The 25,676-nt window shown below is 48.5% G+C and overlaps 3 protein-coding genes across 3 annotated transcripts; 1 reads left to right on the top strand and 2 right to left on the bottom strand.

Moving 5' to 3' along the window:
* Positions 1-2,246: 2,246 nt before the first annotated feature.
* LOC134730881 (exonuclease GOR-like) lies at positions 2,247-4,601 on the bottom strand. Its single transcript, XM_063606553.1, has one exon. The coding sequence runs from the start codon at positions 4,599-4,601 to the stop codon at positions 2,247-2,249; it is 2,355 nt and encodes a 784-aa protein (XP_063462623.1).
* Positions 4,602-10,551: 5,950 nt separating this feature from the next.
* LOC134730880 (exonuclease GOR-like) lies at positions 10,552-12,123 on the bottom strand. Its single transcript, XM_063606552.1, has one exon. It carries the CDS (start codon positions 11,833-11,835, stop codon positions 10,552-10,554), a length of 1,284 nt encoding a protein of 427 aa, XP_063462622.1. The 5' UTR covers positions 11,836-12,123.
* Positions 12,124-15,503: 3,380 nt separating this feature from the next.
* LOC129398521 (exonuclease GOR-like) lies at positions 15,504-17,767 on the top strand (the record flags this gene model as incomplete). The annotated part of the gene is made up of 1 exon (XM_055116202.2): positions 15,504-17,767. A coding segment is annotated over one exon (1,671 nt), but the record flags the coding sequence as incomplete, so codon positions are not given.
* Between the last annotated feature and the right edge of the window lie 7,909 nt (positions 17,768-25,676).

Genomic DNA, 25,676 nt, shown 5'->3' with positions numbered 1-25,676 from the left:
ATATTCTTCCATTTGTTTGTCTCCTCTTTTAGTTCGTGGAGCAATGCTTTGTAGTTCTCCTTGAAGAGGTCCTTCACATCCCTTGTTAGTTGGATTCCTAGGCATTTTATTCTCTTTGAAGCAATTGTGAATGGGAGCTCACTCATGATTTGGCTCTCTGTTTGCCTCTTATTGGTGTATAAGAATGCTTGTGATTTTTGCACCTCGATTTTGTATCCTGAGACTTTGCTGAAGTTGCTTATCAGCTTAAGGAGATTTTGGACTGAGACGATGGGGTTTTCTAAATATTCAATCATGTCATCTGCAAACAGGGACAATTTGACTTCCTCTTTTCCTAATTGATTTCTCTTTATTTCTTTCTCCTGCCTGATTGCCCTGGGCAGAAGTTCCAACACTATGTTGAATAGGAGTGGTGAGAGAGGGCATCCCTGTCTTGTGGCAGTTTGCAAAGGGAATGCTTCCACTTTTTGCCCATTCAGTATGATATTGGCTGTGGGTTTGCCCTAAATAGCCCGTATTATTTTGGGAGATGTCCCATCAATACCTAATTTATTGAGAGTTTTTGTCATGAAGGGCTGTTGAATTTTGTCAAAGGCCTTTTCTGCATCTGTTGAGATAATCACGTGGTTTCTGACTTTGGTCCTGATTATACGCTGGATTATGTTTATTGTTTTGCATATGTTGGACCAGCCTTGCATGTCAGGGATGAAGCCCACTTCATCATGATGGATAAGCTCTTTGATGTGCTGCTGGATTCGGTTTTCCAGTATTTTATGGAGGATTTTCCCATCGATGTTCCTCAGGGACATAGGCCTAAAATTCTCTTTTTGGGTTGTGTCTCTCTCAGGCTTTGGGATCAGGATGATGCCGGCCTCATGAAATGAGTGAGGGAGGATTCCCTCTTTTTCTGTTGATTGGAATAGTTTCAGAAGGCATGGTACCAGCTCCTCCTTGTCCTTCTGGTAGAATTCGGCTGTGAATCCGTCTGGTCCTGGAGTTTTATTGCTTGATAGGCTGTTAATTATTGCCTCAATTTCAGAGCCTGTTAGTGGTCTACTCAGGCATTCAACTTCTTCCTGGTTTACTCTGGGGAGGTTGTATGCGTCCAGGAATTTATCCATTTCTTCTAGATTTTCTAGTTCATTAGCTTAGAGGTGCTGATAGTATTGTCTGATGGTAGTTTGTATTTCTGTGGGATCGGTGGTGATATCCCCTTTATCATTTTTTACTGCATCTGTTTGATTCTTCTTTCTTTTCTTCTTTCTTAGTCTTGCTAGTGCTCTATCAATTTTGTTGATCACTGCAAAAAACCCGCTCCTGGATTCATTGATTTGTTGAAGGGTTTATTGTGTCTCTATCTCCATCAGTTCTGCTCGGATCTTAGTTATTTCTTGCCTTCTGCTAGTTTTTGAATGTGTTTGCTCTTGCTTCTCTCATTCTTTTAATGGTGATGTTAGGGTATGCATTTTTGATTTTTCCTGCTTTCTCTCGTGGGCAATTAGTGCTATAAATTTCCCTCTACACACTGCTTTAAATGTGACGCAGAGATTCTGGTATGTTGTGCCTTTGTTTTCATTGGTTTCAGAGAATATCTTTCTTTCTCCCTTCATTTCGTTATGTACCCAGTACTCATTAAGGAGCAGGGTGTCCGGTTTCCATGCAGTTGAGCGGTTTTGAGTGAGTTTCTTTATCCTGAGGTCTACTTTGATTGCAATGTGGTCTGAGAGACCGTTTGCAGTAATTTCTGTTATTTTACATTTACTGAGGAGTGCTTTACTTCCAACTATGTGGTCAATGTGGAAATAAGTGTGATGTGGTGCTGAGAAGCATGTATATTCTGTCGATTTGGGGTGGAGCGTTCTGTAGATGTCTCCTAGGTCCGCTTGGTGCAGAGCTGAGTTCAATTCCTGGATATCCTTTTTAGATTTCTGTCTCGTTGGTCTGTCTAATGTTTACAGAGGGCTGTTAAAGTTTCCCATGATTATGATGTGGGAGTCTAAGTCTCTTTTGATCACACTTTAAAGATCAAAAGGTAGAAGCGCAAAGACATTATCTGTGCAATATTAGAAACCTAGTAAGTGGTGGAATTTGGCCTTGAACCCAGATATCTAACTCCAGAGCCTAAGTGCTTCACCCACCTCACTGTGGTGCCTCTCGAGAAAAACAGGTAAGCACACATTCAGAAAGCTGGTGGGCCGGGGGGCTGGCCTTGTACTCAGAGGCCATGGAAGTCCCACGTGGGGTGGCTAGTGGTGTAAGGACAGAGGTCTCGGATGGGCAGAGGGATGTGGACAGGCGCGAGGGGGCGCGGCAGGGACTCGGGGGACTGGGAGTGGCGGCTCGGTGCTGCGGGAGGCGATTAGTGGAAGGACAGAGGTCTGGGAAGGGCAGAGGGATGGGGACAGGCCCGAGGGTCCGCGGCAGGGATTCCGGGGGACTGGGAGTGGCCGGTTGGGGTTACTCTTGGCTTTTTGCCCTCTCCTGCCGTCGACTGCTCCGGTTTCTTTGGCCTTGCGGCGAGGTGGACAGGGTGAGCTCTCAGGACTGATGGCGGTTGTGGAAGGGGCCTGGGGCCAAGGACAGGCCAGGGCGGCGGGAGAGGCGGACCGGTGGCGTGGCTGGATCTGGGCGCGCTGTCGGACCTTCCACATCACCAGCTGCAGGCAGGCGTTTGCGTCCTCGCTGGAGTTGTGGCCGTCCTGGCTGTCCTGGATGATCTGTCCCAGGTAGTCGGCCGCGAGATTCCTGAGGGAACGCTTGTAGGGGAAACCCAGGTAGTGCGGGAAGAGCACGGCCGTGTCCACCACGGTGCTGTGGATGAGCTTCAGGGCCAGCAGATCGCTCTCCAGGCTGTGCCCGATGAGGATGGTTTGGGCGCTGAAAAAGCTCAGCAGGATGGCTTGCACTTGGGGCAAGGTGATGCTCGTCTTGGCGACGTCGGCCTCGGTGACTCCGGAAAACCTGGTGTTGTAGTCCACGATCTCGTTGTCGGGCTTGACGAAGGTGTCGTACACCACTCGCATGTCGGCGTCCACCACGGTGACGCGGGTCAGCTCTAGGCCATGCGTGGTGTAGCACATCTCACAGTCCAAGGCGTAGATTCCTGGATAAGCGTCTCTGGACAACTCTTTCTTGAAGGTCTCCACGAAGCCATCGAGGCTGTCCTTGCGGCCGTCCCGCACGTGCTGCTTTGCCACCTGGCAGCCCACAGAGCCAGGAGCAGCTGCACAGCAGGTGTACTGGCTAACCCGGCCTCCAGCCACCTGGCTCGAGCGGACCCGCCCCCAGTGATAATAACACAACTGGTCGCGTACACAGCGGCCCGAGGAGGACACCAGGTACTCGGTGCCACAACGGCAGCAGACCCTGCAGGAGGAGTCGCCGGGCCCCTTCCCCTGGCCAGTGAAGAGGACGGCGCCTCCGGGCCGCTCGGGGTGCGGGAAGGGGTAGCCGTTCTCCTCGAGCTGGTCCTGGCTGAGCAGGAACTCCTGGAGGCGGCTGTACAGGGCGGCCCTGCTGAGGCCCGGCATGGAGCTGGGGGTCAGGCCCTTCAGTCTCTTGAGGGTGTTCAGGACCACGTTCAGGTACCTGTTCTTGTTGGGGCTGCAGTCGTAGGCCACCTTCTCCTCGTTCAGCGCCTTCTCCTCGGCCTCCTGCTTGGAGGCGCAGAACTTGAGACACTCTTCGGTGAACAGTTGGAGATAGCCTCGGCGGAGGACGGTGGGGACTTGGCACCCAGACCTTCGGAGGACAATAGGTTTCTTCAAACTCGGTAAGGATGGACGACGGACGATTCGCTTAGAGCTGATGGTGGTGGTGGTCTTGCATGCCATCCCTGACCTGTTGCGCGTCTTCCCTGGCTGTCTGCCGACCTTGGAGCCACTGGAGCGTTGGCTGCTGCTGGCCACGCGGGTTCTCTTGGCATCTGTGCAACCTGTGACCAAGCAAGGGCTGGAAGACTGGGCGATCGTCTTCCTCTTCCTGGGGGCTGAGATGCGGACTCCCGAGGGCCTCTCTGTCAGCCTTGGGGCGGCTGGCAAGCAGCAGGCCGATCCCCTCTGTGCAGGGAAGTAGCACGCCTCCGTCACCACCTTGGGACACGCTGGGGGCACCGCAGGACCCCTGTTCTGGGGCTCCGCCTGGATGTCCACAAATGCGGAGGCCTGGTTGTGCATCTGGGGCACCCGGAGCCCGAAGCTCTGGGCAGGCTGATGAGAGGGCAGGGGGAATTCTGGAGCCTCGAGGGCCGCCTCCTCGGCCACCTTCTTAGCTTCTGGGTATCCAGGTGGGAACCAGCAGGGAGCTGTGGCTCGCAACATCTTGCTGCCTTCGGGAGCACCGGCCTGGCTCTGCTCCGCTCCCAACTGGCGGCTTCTTGCCTCCAGGGCCGCCTCCTCGGCCACCTTCTTAGCTTCTGGGTATCCAGGTGGGAACCAGCAGGGAGCTGTGGCTCGCAACATCTTGCTGCCTTCGGGAGCACCGGCCTGGCTCTGCTCCGCTCCCAACTGGCGGCTTCTTGCCTCCAGGGCCGCTTCCTCGGCCACCTTCTTAGCTTCTGGGTATCCAGGTGGGAACCAGCAGGGAGCTGTGGCTCGCAACATCTTGCTGCCTTCGGGAGCACCGGCCTGGCTCTGCTCCTCTCCCAACTGGCGGCTTCAATGAGTGCCGCGGCCGCCACCCGTCGCCTTTATAGACGCACAGGGCAGAGTGGGTGGGACTTCTCCTTGATAGGTTGGTGCTTCCATCCAATCACACTGAGCCTCATCTTCCACCAGACTCCAGCTTGGGAATGCCTCAAGGGGTGCACTAATGGAATCAACTGGAACTCCTGGTTGCTAACCTTGGAGCTAGGTTGCTTTTCCTGAGTTAATTAACTGTCCCTGCAGGGCAGTCCTATAATGGCTACTGGAATTGGGCCACCTAGGATTCATTTCAGCGTCAGGGAGTTTGGTCAACTTGCTTGGGCCCACACAGCACCCCATGGAGCCAGGACTGGGCCAGCAGTCTGCTGCATGCTGCAGGGCAGGATCTCTCTGGGGTTGCGTTTCCCTGCTCTCTGCACTCCTCCGCTGCGGGCAAATTGAGGACAGGAAGTGGACCGCACCCACTTCTCTCCCACGACTTGGGCAATGTTCAACACAGGGGTTCTTCAAAAGGTTCATAGAAAATGCACATGGTGAAGAAACTATGCATGGGTTTCCACTGGTTTGCACTCAAATAAACTTGTCCGAACTCCTTATAACCTTTCTGAACTAGATCGAGTTTGAGGCACTGAGAAGGATGAGACATCCACTGAAAAGGACTCCTATCAGAGCAACATGAATTCCACGAAAATTGCAGCAAGAGCAAACATCAAATTTCTGGTGAAGCTTGGGTGGAAGAATGAAGAAATCATTGATGTTTTCACAAAAGCTTCTAAGGACACTACCCCAAAGAAATGAACTCTTTACGAATGTATAGCTTGTTTCAAGAAGAGGTGAGAAGATGTGGGAGATGAATCCTGCAGTGGCTGTGAAAACCACTGTGCCCAGATCAGCTGCAGTTACGACGAGAGCTATCAGTGGAAATTTTAAACAGGAGGGATCACGATCCTGACGCATCCCTCTGACAAATTGTAACCGGAAGTTGGAACATGGCTTTACCAATATGACCTCGAAGGCAAAGCATCATCAAAGCGACGGCTACCGAGAGGTGGCAGTGGTCCAGTCAAAGGAAAAGGAGGCCAGTCAGGAGCCAACATCATGGCATCAGTGTTTTGGGACACTCAAGGCATTTTGCTTGTTGACTTTCTGAAGGGCCAAACATCTGCTGATTAGGAGAGTGTTCCGAGAAGCTTAGAGAAAGCTTTGGTAGAAACATGCTGGGAAAGTCTCACTAGATCCCTGTTCACCACCTCAGTGCTCTGCTCATTCCTCTCATCAAACAAGGGCAATTGTGTCAGTTTCAATGGGCAGTCCTTAGGAATGCACCTTACGGGCTGCTTTCATTCCTTCTAAATTCTTTTTGTTTCCTAATTATACAAAGTCTCCTTGCCTTGCTTGGAAAGATGAGAGAAAGTCTCCTTGCCTTGCTTGGACAGATGAGAGATGAGATCCTCCTCTTCTCTCCCAGGACAGAATGGTCAGACTTGAGTTTCCTTTCTCCTCACTCTTCTCCTCCTTGAGGGAGGTGCTGTGCCGGACAGACCTGCTCCCGTGTCTAGACACGGGTAGACTCGTTGAAGATCCTCACAGGCAATCCTCCTTGGGGTCAAAGGGGAAGGATTTATTTCTTCAGGGCTCAGTAGTCCTCATCCTTACGCGCACCTTCACCAGCCCAGGGCGGGGTAGCGGAGGGTGAAAGGGCGTGGCTCACAGCCCGTTTCTTCCGCTCGGGCGTCTCCTGGGAGGAACCCTTGTCCAGTGAGCGGGTCTTCGTCTCCACCAAATTCCCTAGGGGGACATTTCTGGCAGCCCTTCTTGTTCAGCAGCTTACGGGGGTCAGGTGGACCTCTGCTAGTCACCAGCCTGAAGCCCTTACTCCATTTCAGCTATTTTGGCAGTTGCCTAGGTGACTTTTGAACCTCATTACCCAGAACAGCCAACGGAGGAGGGGTGAGAAGAGTGGCCGTCTGGGTTTGCCGCATCATGCTGCCTTACAGGAGTTGTGCAGTCTTCGGTTGTGTGATACTTCACCTGGCTGATTTCTGGGAATGCCTCCACAAATTCGCTAAATTCAGTAGCTTTTGCCTTCCAAGATTCACCTGGTTGGTGTGTTGCACCCATTCACTAGTCATTTACATTAGGTATATCTCTTAATGCTATCCCTCCCCCTCCCCCCGCCCATGACAGGCCCCGGTGTGTGATGTTCCCCTTTCTGTGTCCAAGCGTTCTCATACTTCAATTCCCACCTATGAATGAGAACATGCGGTGTTTGCTTTTTTTGTCCTTGCGATACTTTGCTAAGAATGATGGTTTCCATCTTCATCCGTGTCCCTCCAAAGGGGATGAACTCATGCTTTTTCATGGCTGCATAGTATTCCATGGTGTATTTGTGCCACATTTTCTTAATCCAGTCTATCATTGATGGACATCTGGGTTGGTTCCAAGTCTTTGCTACTGTGAATGGTGCCGCAATAAACATACGTCTGCGTGTGTCCTTTTAGCAGCATGATTTCTAATCCTATGGGTATATATACCCAGCAATGGGATGGCTGGGTCAAACGGTATTTCTATTTCGAGATCCTTGAGGATTCGCCACACTATCTTCCACTACCGTTGAACTAGTTTACAGTCCCACCAACAGTGTAAAAGTGTTCCTATTTGTCCACTACCTCTCCAGCACCTGTTGTTTCCTGACTTTTTAATGATCGCTATTCTAACTGGTGTGAGATGATATCTCATTGCGGATTTGATTTGCATTTCTCTGATGGCCAGTTTTGATGAGCATTTTTTCATGTGTCTGTTGGCTGCATAAATGTCTTCTTTTGAGAAGTGTCTCTTCATATCCTTCCCCCACTTGTTGATGGGCTTGTTTGGTTTTTCTTGTAACTCTGTTTGAGGTCTTAGTAGATTCTGGATATTAGCCTTTTGTCAGATGAGTAGATTGCAAAAATGTTCTCCCTTTCTGCAGGATGCCTGTTCACTCTCATGGGAGTTTCTTTAGCTATGCAGAACGTCTTTAGTGTAATTAGATGCTGTTTGTCAATGTTGGCTTTCGTTGCCATTGCTTTTGGCGTTTTAGACATGAGGTCCTTGCCCATGCCTTTGTCCTCAATGGTATTGGCTGGGTTTTCTCCTAGGGTTTGTATGGTTTAAGATCTAACATTTAAGTCTTTCATCTGTCTTGAATTAATTTTTGTACAAGGTGTAAGGAAGGGATCCGATATCAGCTTTCGACATATGGCTAGCCTGTTTTCCCAGCACCATTTTTTTAAATAGGGAATCCTTTCCCCATTTCTTGTTTTTGTCAGGTTTGTCAAAGATCAGATGGTTGTAGATGTGTCGTATTATTTCTGAGGGCTCTATTCTGTTCCATTGGTCTACGGTAACCAAAACGGCAACCGATAGCATGCTCTTTGGTTACTGTAGCCTTCTACTGTAGCTTGAAGTCGGACGGCTTGATGCCTCCATCTTTGTTCTTTTGGCTTAGGATTATGTTGGCAGTGGGGGCCGTTTTGTGGTTCCATATGAGCTTTAAAGCAGTTTTTTCCAGTTCTGTGAAGAAAGTCATTGGTAGTTTGATGGGGATGGCATTGAATCTATAATTTACCTTGGGCAGTATGGCCATTTTCACGATATTGATTCTTCCAATCCGTGATGGTGGAATATTCTTCCATTTGTTTGTCTCCTCTTTTAGTTCGTGGAGCAATGCTTTGTAGTTCTCCTTGAAGAGGTCCTTCACATCCCTTGTTAGTTGGATTCCTAGGCATTTTATTCTCTTTGAAGCAATTGTGAATGGGAGCTCACTCATGATTTGGCTCTCTGTTTGCCTCTTATTGGTGTATAAGAATGCTTGTGATTTTTGCACCTCGATTTTGTATCCTGAGACTTTGCTGAAGTTGCTTATCAGCTTAAGGAGATTTTGGACTGAGACGATGGGGTTTTCTAAATATTCAATCATGTCATCTGCAAACAGGGACAATTTGACTTCCTCTTTTCCTAATTGATTTCTCTTTATTTCTTTCTCCTGCCTGATTGCCCTGGGCAGAAGTTCCAACACTATGTTGAATAGGAGTGGTGAGAGAGGGCATCCCTGTCTTGTGGCAGTTTGCAAAGGGAATGCTTCCACTTTTTGCCCATTCAGTATGATATTGGCTGTGGGTTTGCCCTAAATAGCCCGTATTATTTTGGGAGATGTCCCATCAATACCTAATTTATTGAGAGTTTTTGTCATGAAGGGCTGTTGAATTTTGTCAAAGGCCTTTTCTGCATCTGTTGAGATAATCACGTGGTTTCTGACTTTGGTCCTGATTATACGCTGGATTATGTTTATTGTTTTGCATATGTTGGACCAGCCTTGCATGTCAGGGATGAAGCCCACTTCATCATGATGGATAAGCTCTTTGATGTGCTGCTGGATTCGGTTTTCCAGTATTTTATGGAGGATTTTCCCATCGATGTTCCTCAGGGACATAGGCCTAAAATTCTCTTTTTGGGTTGTGTCTCTCTCAGGCTTTGGGATCAGGATGATGCCGGCCTCATGAAATGAGTGAGGGAGGATTCCCTCTTTTTCTGTTGATTGGAATAGTTTCAGAAGGCATGGTACCAGCTCCTCCTTGTCCTTCTGGTAGAATTCGGCTGTGAATCCGTCTGGTCCTGGAGTTTTATTGCTTGATAGGCTGTTAATTATTGCCTCAATTTCAGAGCCTGTTAGTGGTCTACTCAGGCATTCAACTTCTTCCTGGTTTACTCTGGGGAGGTTGTATGCGTCCAGGAATTTATCCATTTCTTCTAGATTTTCTAGTTCATTAGCTTAGAGGTGCTGATAGTATTGTCTGATGGTAGTTTGTATTTCTGTGGGATCGGTGGTGATATCCCCTTTATCATTTTTTACTGCATCTGTTTGATTCTTCTTTCTTTTCTTCTTTCTTAGTCTTGCTAGTGCTCTATCAATTTTGTTGATCACTGCAAAAAACCCGCTCCTGGATTCATTGATTTGTTGAAGGGTTTATTGTGTCTCTATCTCCATCAGTTCTGCTCGGATCTTAGTTATTTCTTGCCTTCTGCTAGTTTTTGAATGTGTTTGCTCTTGCTTCTCTCATTCTTTTAATGGTGATGTTAGGGTATGCATTTTTGATTTTTCCTGCTTTCTCTCGTGGGCAATTAGTGCTATAAATTTCCCTCTACACACTGCTTTAAATGTGACGCAGAGATTCTGGTATGTTGTGCCTTTGTTTTCATTGGTTTCAGAGAATATCTTTCTTTCTCCCTTCATTTCGTTATGTACCCAGTACTCATTAAGGAGCAGGGTGTCCGGTTTCCATGCAGTTGAGCGGTTTTGAGTGAGTTTCTTTATCCTGAGGTCTACTTTGATTGCAATGTGGTCTGAGAGACCGTTTGCAGTAATTTCTGTTATTTTACATTTACTGAGGAGTGCTTTACTTCCAACTATGTGGTCAATGTGGAAATAAGTGTGATGTGGTGCTGAGAAGCATGTATATTCTGTCGATTTGGGGTGGAGCGTTCTGTAGATGTCTCCTAGGTCCGCTTGGTGCAGAGCTGAGTTCAATTCCTGGATATCCTTTTTAGATTTCTGTCTCGTTGGTCTGTCTAATGTTTACAGAGGGCTGTTAAAGTTTCCCATGATTATGATGTGGGAGTCTAAGTCTCTTTTGATCACACTTTAAAGATCAAAAGGTAGAAGCGCAAAGACATTATCTGTGCAATATTAGAAACCTAGTAAGTGGTGGAATTTGGCCTTGAACCCAGATATCTAACTCCAGAGCCTAAGTGCTTCACCCACCTCACTGTGGTGCCTCTCGAGAAAAACAGGTAAGCACACATTCAGAAAGCTGGTGGGCCGGGGGGCTGGCCTTGTACTCAGAGGCCATGGAAGTCCCACGTGGGGTGGCTAGTGGTGTAAGGACAGAGGTCTCGGATGGGCAGAGGGATGTGGACAGGCGCGAGGGGGCGCGGCAGGGACTCGGGGGACTGGGAGTGGCGGCTCGGTGCTGCGGGAGGCGATTAGTGGAAGGACAGAGGTCTGGGAAGGGCAGAGGGATGGGGACAGGCCCGAGGGTCCGCGGCAGGGATTCCGGGGGACTGGGAGTGGCCGGTTGGGGTTACTCTTGGCTTTTTGCCCTCTCCTGCCGTCGACTGCTCCGGTTTCTTTGGCCTTGCGGCGAGGTGGACAGGGTGAGCTCTCAGGACTGATGGCGGTTGTGGAAGGGGCCTGGGGCCAAGGACAGGCCAGGGCGGCGGGAGAGGCGGACCGGTGGCGTGGCTGGATCTGGGCGCGCTGTCGGACCTTCCACATCACCAGCTGCAGGCAGGCGTTTGCGTCCTCGCTGGAGTTGTGGCCGTCCTGGCTGTCCTGGATGATCTGTCCCAGGTAGTCGGCCGCGAGATTCCTGAGGGAACGCTTGTAGGGGAAACCCAGGTAGTGCGGGAAGAGCACGGCCGTGTCCACCACGGTGCTGTGGATGAGCTTCAGGGCCAGCAGATCGCTCTCCAGGCTGTGCCCGATGAGGATGGTTTGGGCGCTGAAAAAGCTCAGCAGGATGGCTTGCACTTGGGGCAAGGTGATGCTCGTCTTGGCGACGTCGGCCTCGGTGACTCCGGAAAACCTGGTGTTGTAGTCCACGATCTCGTTGTCGGGCTTGACGAAGGTGTCGTACACCACTCGCATGTCGGCGTCCACCACGGTGACGCGGGTCAGCTCTAGGCCATGCGTGGTGTAGCACATCTCACAGTCCAAGGCGTAGATTCCTGGATAAGCGTCTCTGGACAACTCTTTCTTGAAGGTCTCCACGAAGCCATCGAGGCTGTCCTTGCGGCCGTCCCGCACGTGCTGCTTTGCCACCTGGCAGCCCACAGAGCCAGGAGCAGCTGCACAGCAGGTGTACTGGCTAACCCGGCCTCCAGCCACCTGGCTCGAGCGGACCCGCCCCCAGTGATAATAACACAACTGGTCGCGTACACAGCGGCCCGAGGAGGACACCAGGTACTCGGTGCCACAACGGCAGCAGACCCTGCAGGAGGAGTCGCCGGGCCCCTTCCCCTGGCCAGTGAAGAGGACGGCGCCTCCGGGCCGCTCGGGGTGCGGGAAGGGGTAGCCGTTCTCCTCGAGCTGGTCCTGGCTGAGCAGGAACTCCTGGAGGCGGCTGTACAGGGCGGCCCTGCTGAGGCCCGGCATGGAGCTGGGGGTCAGGCCCTTCAGTCTCTTGAGGGTGTTCAGGACCACGTTCAGGTACCTGTTCTTGTTGGGGCTGCAGTCGTAGGCCACCTTCTCCTCGTTCAGCGCCTTCTCCTCGGCCTCCTGCTTGGAGGCGCAGAACTTGAGACACTCTTCGGTGAACAGTTGGAGATAGCCTCGGCGGAGGACGGTGGGGACTTGGCACCCAGACCTTCGGAGGACAATAGGTTTCTTCAAACTCGGTAAGGATGGACGACGGACGATTCGCTTAGAGCTGATGGTGGTGGTGGTCTTGCATGCCATCCCTGACCTGTTGCGCGTCTTCCCTGGCTGTCTGCCGACCTTGGAGCCACTGGAGCGTTGGCTGCTGCTGGCCACGCGGGTTCTCTTGGCATCTGTGCAACCTGTGACCAAGCAAGGGCTGGAAGACTGGGCGATCGTCTTCCTCTTCCTGGGGGCTGAGATGCGGACTCCCGAGGGCCTCTCTGTCAGCCTTGGGGCGGATGGCAAGCAGCAGGCCGATCCCCTCTGTGCAGGGAAGTAGCACGCCTCCGTCACCACCTTGGGACACGCTGGGGGCACCGCCGGACCCCTGTTCTGGGGCTCCGCCTGGATGTCCACAAATGCGGAGGCCTGGTTGTGCATCTGGGGCACCCGGAGCCCGAAGCTCTGGGCAGGCTGATGAGAGGGCAGGGGGAATTCTGGAGCCTCGAGGGCCGCCTCCTCGGCCACCTTCTTAGCTTCTGGGTATCCAGGTGGGAACCAGCAGGGAGCTGTGGCTCGCAACATCTTGCTGCCTTCGGGAGCACCGGCCTGGCTCTGCTCCGCTCCCAACTGGCGGCTTCTTGCCTCCAGGGCCGCCTCCTCGGCCACCTTCTTAGCTTCTGGGTATCCAGGTGGGAACCAGCAGGGAGCTGTGGCTCGCAACATCTTGCTGCCTTCGGGAGCACCGGCCTGGCTCTGCTCCGCTCCCAACTGGCGGCTTCTTGCCTCCAGGGCCGCTTCCTCGGCCACCTTCTTAGCTTCTGGGTATCCAGGTGGGAACCAGCAGGGAGCTGTGGCTCGCAACATCTTGCTGCCTTCGGGAGCACCGGCCTGGCTCTGCTCCTCTCCCAACTGGCGGCTTCAATGAGTGCCGCGGCCGCCACCCGTCGCCTTTATAGACGCACAGGGCAGAGTGGGTGGGACTTCTCCTTGATAGGTTGGTGCTTCCATCCAATCACACTGAGCCTCATCTTCCACCAGACTCCAGCTTGGGAATGCCTCAAGGGGTGCACTAATGGAATCAACTGGAACTCCTGGTTGCTAACCTTGGAGCTAGGTTGCTTTTCCTGAGTTAATTAACTGTCCCTGCAGGGCAGTCCTATAATGGCTACTGGAATTGGGCCACCTAGGATTCATTTCAGCGTCAGGGAGTTTGGTCAACTTGCTTGGGCCCACACAGCACCCCATGGAGCCAGGACTGGGCCAGCAGTCTGCTGCATGCTGCAGGGCAGGATCTCTCTGGGGTTGCGTTTCCCTGCTCTCTGCACTCCTCCGCTGCGGGCAAATTGAGGACAGGAAGTGGACCGCACCCACTTCTCTCCCACGACTTGGGCAATGTTCAACACAGGGGTTCTTCAAAAGGTTCATAGAAAATGCACATGGTGAAGAAACTATGCATGGGTTTCCACTGGTTTGCACTCAAATAAACTTGTCCGAACTCCTTATAACCTTTCTGAACTAGATCGAGTTTGAGGCACTGAGAAGGATGAGACATCCACTGAAAAGGACTCCTATCAGAGCAACATGAATTCCACGAAAATTGCAGCAAGAGCAAACATCAAATTTCTGGTGAAGCTTGGGTGGAAGAATGAAGAAATCATTGATGTTTTCACAAAAGCTTCTAAGGACACTACCCCAAAGAAATGAACTCTTTACGAATGTATAGCTTGTTTCAAGAAGAGGTGAGAAGATGTGGGAGATGAATCCTGCAGTGGCTGTGAAAACCACTGTGCCCAGATCAGCTGCAGTTACGACGAGAGCTATCAGTGGAAATTTTAAACAGGAGGGATCACGATCCTGACGCATCCCTCTGACAAATTGTAACCGGAAGTTGGAACATGGCTTTACCAATATGACCTCGAAGGCAAAGCATCATCAAAGCGACGGCTACCGAGAGGTGGCAGTGGTCCAGTCAAAGGAAAAGGAGGCCAGTCAGGAGCCAACATCATGGCATCAGTGTTTTGGGACACTCAAGGCATTTTGCTTGTTGACTTTCTGAAGGGCCAAACATCTGCTGATTAGGAGAGTGTTCCGAGAAGCTTAGAGAAAGCTTTGGTAGAAACATGCTGGGAAAGTCTCACTAGATCCCTGTTCACCACCTCAGTGCTCTGCTCATTCCTCTCATCAAACAAGGGCAATTGTGTCAGTTTCAATGGGCAGTCCTTAGGAATGCACCTTACGGGCTGCTTTCATTCCTTCTAAATTCTTTTTGTTTCCTAATTATACAAAGTCTCCTTGCCTTGCTTGGAAAGATGAGAGAAAGTCTCCTTGCCTTGCTTGGACAGATGAGAGATGAGATCCTCCTCTTCTCTCCCAGGACAGAATGGTCAGACTTGAGTTTCCTTTCTCCTCACTCTTCTCCTCCTTGAGGGAGGTGCTGTGCCGGACAGACCTGCTCCCGTGTCTAGACACGGGTAGACTCGTTGAAGATCCTCACAGGCAATCCTCCTTGGGGTCAAAGGGGAAGGATTTATTTCTTCAGGGCTCAGTAGTCCTCATCCTTACGCGCACCTTCACCAGCCCAGGGCGGGGTAGCGGAGGGTGAAAGGGCGTGGCTCACAGCCCGTTTCTTCCGCTCGGGCGTCTCCTGGGAGGAACCCTTGTCCAGTGAGCGGGTCTTCGTCTCCACCAAATTCCCTAGGGGGACATTTCTGGCAGCCCTTCTTGTTCAGCAGCTTACGGGGGTCAGGTGGACCTCTGCTAGTCACCAGCCTGAAGCCCTTACTCCATTTCAGCTATTTTGGCAGTTGCCTAGGTGACTTTTGAACCTCATTACCCAGAACAGCCAACGGAGGAGGGGTGAGAAGAGTGGCCGTCTGGGTTTGCCGCATCATGCTGCCTTACAGGAGTTGTGCAGTCTTCGGTTGTGTGATACTTCACCTGGCTGATTTCTGGGAATGCCTCCACAAATTCGCTAAATTCAGTAGCTTTTGCCTTCCAAGATTCACCTGGTTGGTGTGTTGCACCCATTCACTAGTCATTTACATTAGGTATATCTCTTAATGCTATCCCTCCCCCTCCCCCCGCCCATGACAGGCCCCGGTGTGTGATGTTCCCCTTTCTGTGTCCAAGCGGCCCTCGAGGCTCCAGAATTCCCCCTGCCCTCTCATCAGCCTGCCCAGAGCTTCGGGCTCCGGGTGCCCCAGATGCACAACCAGGCCTCCGCATTTGTGGACATCCAGGCGGAGCCCCAGAACAGGGGTCCGGCGGTGCCCCCAGCGTGTCCCAAGGTGGTGACCGAAGCGTGCTACTTCCCTGCACAGAGGGGATCGGCCTGCTGCTTGCCAGCCGCCCCAAGGCTGACAGAGAGGCCCTCGGGAGTCCGCATCTCAGCCCCCAGGAAGAGGAAGACGATCGCCCACTCTTCCGTCCCTTGCTTGGTCACAGGTTACACAGATGCCAAGAGAACCCGGGTGGCCAGCAGCAGCCAACGCTCCAGTGGCTCCAAGGTCGGCAGACAGCCAGGGAAGACGCGCAACAGGTCAGGGATGGCATGCAAGACCACCACCACCATCAGCTCTAAGCGAATCGTCCGTCGTCCATCCTTACCGAGTTTGAAGAAACCCATTATCCTCCGAAGGTCTGGGTGCCAAGTCCCCACCGTCCTCCGCCGAGGGTATCTCCAACTGTTCGCCGAAGAGTGTCTCAAGTTCTGCGCCTCCAAGCAGGAGGCCGAGGAGAAGGCGCTGAACGAGGAGAAGGTGGCCTACGACTGCAGCCCCAACAAGAACAGGTACCTGAACGTGGTCCTGAACACCCTCAAGAGACTGAGGGGCCTGACCCCCAGCTCCATGCCGGGCCTCAGCAGGGCCGCCCTGTACAGCCGCCTCCAGGGGTTCCTGCTCAGCCAGGACCAGCTCAAGGAGAACGGCTACCCCTTCCCGCACCCCGAGCGGCCCAGAGGCGCCGTCCTCTTCACTGGCCAGGGGAAGGGGCCCGGCGACTCCTCCTGCAGGGTCTGCTGCCGTTGTGGCACCGAGTACCTGGTGTCCTCCTCGGGCCGCTGTGTACGCGACCAGTTGTGTTACTGTCACTGGGGGCGGGTCCCCTCGAGCCAGGTGGCTAGAGGCCGGGTTAGTCAGTACACCTGCTGTGCAGCTGCTCCTGGCTCTGTGGGCTGCCAGGTGGCAAAGCAGCACGTGCGGGACGGCCGCAAGGAGAGCCTCGATGGTTTCGTGGAGACTTTCAAGAAAGAATTGTCCAGAGACCCTCATCCAGTAATCTACGCCTTGGACTGTGAGATGTGCTACACCACGCATGGCCTAGAGCTGACCCGCGTCACCGTGGTGGACGCCGACATGCGAGTGGTGTACGACACCTTCGTTAAGCCCGACAACGAGATCGTGGACTACAACATCAGGTTTTCCGGAGTCACCGAGGCCGACGTCGCCAAGACGAGCATCACCTTGCCCCAAGTCCAAGCCATCCTGCTGAGCTTTTCCAGCGCCCAAACCATCCTCATCGGGCACAGCCTGGAGAGCGGTCTGCTGGCCCTGAAGCTCATCCACAGCACCGTGGTGGACACGGCCGTGCTCTTCCCACACTACCTAGGTTTCCCCTACAAGCGCTCCCTCAGGAATCTCGCGGCCGACTACCTGGGACAGATCATCCGGGACAGCCAGGACGGCCACAACTCCAGCGAGGACGCAAACGCCTGCCTGCAGCTGGTGATGTGGAAGGTCCGACAGCGCGCCCAGATCCAGCCACGCCACCGGTCCGCCTCTCCCGCCGCCCTGGCCTGTCCTTGGCCCCAGGCCTCTTCCAAAACCGCCATCAGTCCCGAGAGCTCACCCTGTCCACCTCGCCGCAGAGCAAGAGGAACTGGAGCAGCCGGCGGCAGGAGAGGGCAAAAAGCCAAGAGTAACCCCAACCCCCCACTCCCAGTCCTCCGGAATCCCTGCAGCGGGCCGCCGTCCATGTCCCCATCGCTCTGCCCCTCCCAGACCTCTGTCCTTCCACCAATCGCCTCCCTGAGGCCCGAGCCCCAACTCCCATTCCCCCAGGTCCCTGCCACGGCCCCTCGCGCCTGTCCCCATCCCTCTGCCCCTCGCAGACCTCTGTCGCTACACCACTAGCCTCACTCAGCCCACCTGGACTTCCCTGGCCTCTGAGAACAAGGCCAGCCCCCAGGCCCACCAGCCTCCTGACAGTCTTCTCTCCTGGGCCTCTTCTCCTTCTGTGGGGCTTTCTGAACCTCCCCTACCGCACCCGATTTTTCCCCCACCCCCGGCGCAGGCGCAGAATAAATGGTTATAAGAATTTAAAAATTAAAAATAAAAAAAAATTGAAAACAACTCAGAGGCATTTGCTTCTTAATGTGCACTTACCTGTTTTTCTCTAGAGCCACCACAGTGAGATGGGTGAAGCACTTAGGCTCTGGAGTTAGATATCTGGGTTCAAATTCAAATTCCACTACTTACTAGCATTGTAATATTGGACAAATAACTTCTTTGCGCTTCTACTTTTTTATCTTTAAAGTGTGATCATAAGGTAATGGTGAGGAAGGAATGAAGCAACACATGGCAAGCCTTAAAACAATGGCACATAGTAGGTGTTCAATTAAGAGTCAAAGTGGATTCTTCCACCCAGACCAATCAATTATATTGTCTGAATCAGTCAGTCAACTTCCAACTGGGCTCCAAGAGAGAATGAACCATCATGCCTCCCTAAATCCACGTTTCTGTTTTGAATCTTCAGTGAGAGATGAGACACTAAGTAGCTAGTTTTGGTGGAATGGCTGCTTTTATAAATGTGTGTGGGGGGTGTGTGTTTGTGTATGTGTACGTAACTAAATTAAACTGATATTTTGAATGCTTACATTACCATGAATTTAATTTGTGTATGTGAGCCCACACAAACATATATACACACTCACTAACTGTTCCAAAACAATGACTTAGTGAAGAACTGGATTTCCACTCTGTCAGACAAATTTCGGAAAGCACTGACGTAGGGCATTTCTGATTGATTTTACTGTTCCTGGAATTTTATTTTCCTTCATAACTTAGACTTCTTGTGGAGATTTAATAAATAAAAGTCTTTTTTAGTGTATGTTATTTCATTTTATTTTTATAATTTACTTAAATTTTAATTTTAAATTGACAAGTAAAAATTATATATGTTTATGGGGTACAACATGAGGTTTCCTATATGTATGCATTGTGGAATGACAAAATCAAGCTAATTAACACACTGATTTCCTCACATACTGATTTTATTGTTATGAGAACATGTTTTAAATCTACTCTTATAGCAAGTTTCAAGTACATAATACATAGTTATTCACTGCAGTTGCATGCTGTTCAATAGATCTCTATCACTATTCCTATCTGAAATTTTGTATCATTTGACTAACATCTCCCCAATCCCTCCCCAGCCCCTGCCTGGGGCAACCACCCGTCTGCTCTCTACAACTATGAGTTCAATGTTTTCAGATTCCATATATAAGTGAGATCATGCAGTATTTGTCTTTCTGTGCTTGCTTTTTAAAACTTTATTATGTATTTATTTATTTTATGAGACAGGGTCTCAGTCTGTCATGCAGGCTGTAGTACACTGACAGAAACACGGGTCACTCACCATGGTCTCCACCTCCCCGGGTCAAGAGATCCTCCCACTTCAGCCTCCTGAGTAGCTAGGACTACAGGCGTCCAATACCACATCTGGCTAATGTTTGTATTTTTTGTAGAGATGGGGTTTCACCATGCTGCCCAGATTGATCTCGAACTCCTGGGCTAAAGTTCTCCACCTGCCTTTGCCTCCCAAAGTACTGGGATTACAGGCATGAGCCACCATGCCTGGCCTTTGCTTTATTTCACTCACTATAACATCCTCTAGACTCATTCATGTTGCAAATGACATGATTTCTTTCTTTTCTAAGGCTGAATAGTATTCTATTGGGTATATACACCACTTTTTTTTTTTTTTTTTTTTTTTTGAGACAGCTTTTTGCTCTTGTTGCCCAGGCTGGAGTGCAGTGGCGTGATTTCGGCTCACAACAACCTCTGCCTCCCAGGTTCAAGTGATTCTCCTGCCTCAGCTGAGATTAGAGGCATGTACCACCATGTCCCGCAAATTTTGTGTTTCTAGTAGAGATGGGGTTTCACCATGTTGGCCAGGCTGGTCTTGAACTCCTGCCTCAATTATCTGCCAGGCTTGGCCTCCCGATGTACTGGAATTACAGGTGTGAGCCACTGTGCTGGGCCACATTGTGGTTTTAATTTGCAGCACTGCAGTTTAATAAGAGACTTTACAAATTAGTTGGATTGAAAGCCTTAATAGAGAATTGGGTAAACATCATGAAAAAAATGATATACTCAGAAGAGAATAATTTTACAGCACCCAAGAGAAGTCAAACATCTGTAGTAATCATAGAAATGTAATTAAAATGTAAGTGAGGCACTATTTTTAATCACTAGGTTTTTAAAAAACACTATACCCAATTCTGACAAAAGTGTGGTATTTTGAGGCAGCATTAAATTGATAAAGTATGTATTTGAAATAGGTATTGATATATATGTATATCAATTATCATTGAAACCTTCATATCCTTTGATTGAGGAATCTCAGGGTTGTATAATTTGTATCAAGAAACTGTCCAAAAGAACCTGAATCAAATATACAAAAAACGTTATTGCTGCATTTTTTTTATTTTTTATTATACTTTAAATTCTAGGGTACGTGTGCACAACGTGCAGGCTTGTTCCATAGGTATACATGTGCCATGCTGACCTGCTGCACCCATCATCTCTTCATTTACATTAGGTATTTCTCCCAATGCTATCCCTTCCCCCGCCCTCCACCCCATGACAGGCCCCAGTGTGTGATGTTCCCCACCCTGTGTCCAAGTGTTCTCATTGTTCAATTCCCACCTATGAGGGAGAACATGGGGTGTTTGGTTTTCATTCCTTGTGATAGTTTCTCAAAATGATGGTTTGTACCTTCATCCATGTCCCTGCAAAGGACATGAACTTATCCTTTTTTATGGCTGCATAGTATTCCATGGTGTATCTGTGCCACATTTTCCTAATGCAATCTATCATCGATGGACATTTGGGTTTGTTCCAAGTCTTTGCTTTGTGAATCATGCCACAATAAACATACGTGTGCATGTGTCTTTATAGTAGCATGATTTATAATCCTTTGGGTATATACCCAGTAATGGGATGGCTGGGTCAAACGGTATTTCTAGCTCTAGATCCTTGAGCAATCGCCACACTGTCTTCCACAATGGTTGAACTAGTTTACACTCCCACCAACCTAGGCAAACAGGGTGTGGAGTGGACAGACTTCCAGCAAACTCCAACAGATCTGCAGCTGAGGGACCTGACTGTTAGAAGGAAAACTAACAAACAGAAAAATACCATCAACATCAACAAAAGGGAGATCCACACCAAACCCCATCTGTAGGTCACCAACATCAAAGACCAAAGGCAGATAAAACCACAAAGGTGGGGAGAAACCAGAGCAGAAAAGCTGAAAATTCTAAAAACCAGAGTGCCTCTTCTCCTTCAAAGGATCGCAACTCCTCGCCAGCAACGGAAGAAAGGTGGTCAGAGAATGACGAGCTGACAGAATTAGGCTTCAGAAGGTCGGTCATAAAAGTCTTTCTACTGGCCGGGCGCGGTGGCTCACGCCTGTAATCCCAGCACTTTGGGAGGCCGAGGCGGGCGGATCACGAGGTCAGGAGATCGAGACCATCCTAGCTAACACGGTGAAACCCCGTTTCTATTAAAAATAGAAAAAAATTAGCCGGGCGTGGTGGCGGGCGCCTGTAGTCCCAGCTACTCGGGAGGCTGCGGCAGGAGAATGGCGTGAACCCAGGAGGCGGAGCTTGCAGTGAGCTGAGATCGGGCCACTGCACTCCAGCCTGGGCGAAAGAGCAAGACTCCGTCTCAAAAAAAAAAAAAAAAAGTCTTTCTACTATGAGTCTGCAGTTATTACTTCAATCTAAACTTGTAACAAACTTTTAGAGAACACATTTTAGGCTAAGAGATGCTGTCCATGGCAGTTGTTTAAACATCTGAATAACTTTAAAATTATTTTATGGCTGGGCGCGGTGGCTGAGGCCTGTAATCTCAGCATTTTGGGAGGTAGAGACAAGTGGATCATCCAAGATCCCACCACTGCACTGTAGCCTGAGTGACAGTGTGAGACTTTGTCTCAAAAAAACAAAAACAAACAAAAATTATTTTACATGTAAAAAGCTGAACTAAGATTCCAAAGGATAAATTAATAATTCAATCATCTAAACGACCAGTTTAAAGGTAAATTAATCATGCAAATTTCCAGCTTGATGGTAATTTAATCATTCAAATGACCAATTTATTTTAGTTATGCACACACAGACATATATATAAAATATCAAACATAGACATAAAATTTCCAACAATATCAGCCAATCCAACATTTCTTTTCTGCCTTTTGTAGGTATCAAGCACAGGAGTTGGCAGGGCACACACTTTCAACTGATTCAAGCACAGTACTTCACACTCCTGTGTGTGAGCACACACATACAGACACACACACCGTAATTGTTCTAAGTGGTGAGCCTGTGATGCAAGCTGGCCAATTGGAATTTTCCCTAGGGCTTTTCAAACTAATGGTAGGAGGAAGAAGCCTCTTCTACTATTTGCTAATGGAACTTATTAGTGTATGAACTCAGAAGTGTGTCTCATTTCTTAAAAACTGGGAAGAGGGGCTCATGGAGAAGCCCACTGAGCTAATGCAGCTGACATGCAGAAAGGTGTGGAAAAGGAGCACCATTGCACTCTGGTGACCTTGAAGTTCCTGGTGATAGAGTTCTCTAAGGCCACTGCTGCATCTTTCCCTCTCAAACTGGCTCAATCAATTTCCCCTTTCTGTTTATTTTAGTTCCTGTTAAGATCTGGGAACTTTCTTCCTGTAAATACAAAGGAGTAGTACAAACGCCATCCTCGATGGCACTCGGTGTTAGAGAGAGCTCTTGCATTCACTGTTGCTGGGCTGTAGACTGACACATTCTTTTCTTTGCTTTTTTGATGGCAATTTGGTAGAACATACCAAATTTTACAACCAAAATTTACACAGGCAAAAACACTTTGACCTAGACATTCCACACTTAGGAACCTCCGCTATAGAAATATTAACACACTTGATAAAGGACATAAAAAAAAGATGTACAGTGACATGTTTTTGTACTAGCCAAAAATAGTGGAAAGCAAACTATCAATAGAGAAATGCTGAAAATAACTATGGCTCACCTACCATGGAGTGCTTTGCACATAAATAATAAGCTGTCTACATATGGAAGGAAGAGCATGACATGTTATTGGAGAAAAAAATCAAATTGCAAACGTAGAATCCAATTTTGGTGACAACAAGCTAGAATTAAATAAGTATACACGTATTGTATATATATATTTTTTTTCTTCAAAGAGAGTCTCACTCTGTCACCCAGGCTGTAGTGCAATGGCGCGATCTCGGCTCATTGCAACTTCCACCTCCTGAGTTCAAGCGATTCTCCTGTCTCAGCCTCCTGAGTAGCTGGGACTACAGGTGCCTGCCACCACGCCCAGATAATTTTTGTATTTTTAGTAGAGATGGGGTTTCACCATGTTGGCCAGGCTGGTCTGGAACTCCTGACCTCAAATGATCCACCCACCTCGGCCTCCCAAAGTGGTGGGATTACAGTCGTGAGCCACCGTGCCCAGCCTGTATATGTTTTGTATGCGCATGAGAACTCTGCAAGAATACACACAAAGTTGTTAAAGTGGTAAGGCCTAGGGGGTGTGACCAAGAGTGAGCAAAGGGAATAATTTTACTTTTAATTTAAATTTACTTCATAGATATCTGCATTGTTTGTATTCAAGTTGTATGTATTACCTTGTTAGTTTTTAAAAGCAATTTTGCAAAGAATATAGTTCTATCTACTGTCACACCTTAGAAGAGAAACTCCTCAGAAAAGGGAGAAGGGTATAAATAGGCAGAGATTGTAAGATTTGGCTTCGGCTCCAACTCTAACATGTTTTATCACTTGGAATAAATAGATCCATCTCTCTGTCTTTGTTCATCCATCTGAAGAGTGAAAGATTTGAATTATGTGGGCATTAGGTCCATATGTGGCCCACATTAGGTACACATGCCCAATTTATGAACACAGGTCTTTTTTATGTTTTATGATATATACAAACACAATTCTGAATTTAGAATGACATTTGGAATACGTATATTAAACAAAATGCATGAGCATTAGACATGTCTTAATTATAACATAGTGACCACACTTTAACCCAAAGAGATTTATTTATATTTATCTTTTTTCTCCAAATTAAAGTTGCCATTGTTGCTGCTGAAATTATTACTGTGCTACCTTTTATTACTGTGCCACCTTTTTATCACTATTTTACATAAGTAAAATCCAAGCCCATACCACCTCCACTTGCCTTATATTTTGATTCTCCCTGTATGGGTGAAGGTTGTATAGTGGAATTTCTATAAAGGAAGGAGGTTAATGGTCAAGTCCCTGATGAAGCAGGGAAGTGAACAGCACCTTTCTTTCTATTTACCGATGAGCTTCTAGATCTACCAGGAGATCCAGTCCACTGAAGGTGAAGCCCTAGTTTATGGAATTTCCTTGTTTTAATCAGGGCTAATAAGAAGGCCAGAGGCAAGCTGAATCATGTCTACAGGTCTTCCTTTGGTCTGTACCTTCTTTTCCCCTGAGGCAATGTGAATACCCTTAGGCGGAGCACATACTCTGTCCCTCTGTACCCTCAGGTTGAGCTCAGTTCTCACCTACAGCTAAACACTTCACAGGTTACTGTGTCTGTCAGGTTTCAGAGGTCCTGTGCATTTTGTAACTCCTTAGTAAGTGTTAAAACCACGTGTAGAGTAACATTAACAAAGCGGGGTCTCCACACTGGGGAGGAGATACATTGTCAGTTTCTTCATGCTTAGTCATAAGAACAAGTAAATGCAATGAACTTGGGTCTTATTCAAACACACAGTCACTTTGAAACAGATGTAACAATCATAGATCAGGTTATATAAGTCTGTAAATTCACCTTTCCACTTAACTCACTTTCCCTTTTCATGTATTGTGACTATAAAGTAAGTACTTTTCTAAATAGAACCCTGTGTTAGAACAAATATTAATTTTATCAGATAAACAACTGTTTCTTAGAAGTCACTTACTACCTTGTATAAAGAGGTATCTCTTTGCAAGGGTGTATCACATGCTAAACAGCAAAATTTCTAGGACAGAGTCTCACCATCACAGCTAACTCAATGGCCAGGCATTTGGAGTAGTCCAGAAAGCCTGGTCGAATAGCCTAATGAATAAATAATAATGTCTGGCTAATTCTAAATTCAAACTGTGAAAGAAAAAAACAGTGACTGACACATAATTTAAACGAGTCATTTTTGTTCACAATTTGAGATTGATTGAAATTGCCAGAATGTAAACCCCACAAATGCAAAGGTTTTCCTCCCGTTTGTCTGCTGATGGATCCTAAGTGTCTGAGAATGGGAACTACCGATCCCCATCTGCACTGCCACATGCAACTTACTGGAAGTATTAACATGACTTGACTAGTCCACTGTCTTCATTAGCATAACTTTCTCACTCCAAGAGACTCTTGCCCAGGCACATAACTTGATTATTCATTATATTAGATCCAGAAAGATCTATCAACTCTTCAATAGAAAACAGAGAGGGATTATTAACTAAGGAGGATTCTTTGACTCTTTTGCCTAAAAAATCCCCACCTTGCTCTTTTCATCAATTCTAAACTGTTATATCATGATACTAGTCTAATTCTAATCTAGTCTTCTCCTTTCCCTGACATTGAAAGACCCTCTTTCAACCAGACTTTTAATTCTCAACAAATCTGACCTTGCCTATGTGATCAGAGACATAACTGCTACTTGGTAGAGCTGGCATTGTCCCTTACCAATAAACTCAGGAAACTCAGCTTGGTCTCATTCATGGGTTGTGTCAGTAATATTTTGGGAGCAAGCATTAAACATGTCGAGAACAGAATTGGGCACAGAGTAGGCACTTGATAAATACCTGATGAATGAGTGAGTGGATGCTATGTAATCAGATGTGAAGGGATTTTAAAAGCCCTATTAAATCTACATCAGAAGGGAGTCAGCCCATGTAAATGCCCACTGGTAGCACAGTTGACTCTGGGAGGAGAGACACGTTACACTATAAGTGTTAATATGCTACCGGTGACTCCATAGCTAGAATTGTCATGTTTACCATATTTTTTTAACTTAAATTACTCTTTTTGAGTTTGAGCCAAGGAGTATAAGTCAATGGTTCATGAAAGAGCAGGAGGTGAGTGTTTTTTGACCTACCCCTGTTAGAAAATGGCTGAGGTGACATGAAGGAATAATTGTTTAGACATCAATGAAAAATGTCTGTCTGCTCATTTACCTCAGATTTCCACAAGTGACATTTTGGTACCTTTTACTATTCTTTTCCAGGTAAAACACATTTTCCTGGAGGGTTTTCTAAGCTTCCGTACAGGCTTCCTTGTTTTATCTGTTAAGACAGTGAGAAGACATCTTATCTGATTTTATGCAGCTCT

This window comes from Pan paniscus, chromosome 7 (genome assembly GCF_029289425.2).
Source record: "Pan paniscus chromosome 7, NHGRI_mPanPan1-v2.0_pri, whole genome shotgun sequence".
NCBI classification, from domain to species: domain Eukaryota; kingdom Metazoa; phylum Chordata; class Mammalia; order Primates; family Hominidae; genus Pan; species Pan paniscus.
The sequence above is the reverse complement of the archived record's forward strand: the minus strand, read 5'-3'. Positions and strand labels throughout refer to the sequence as shown.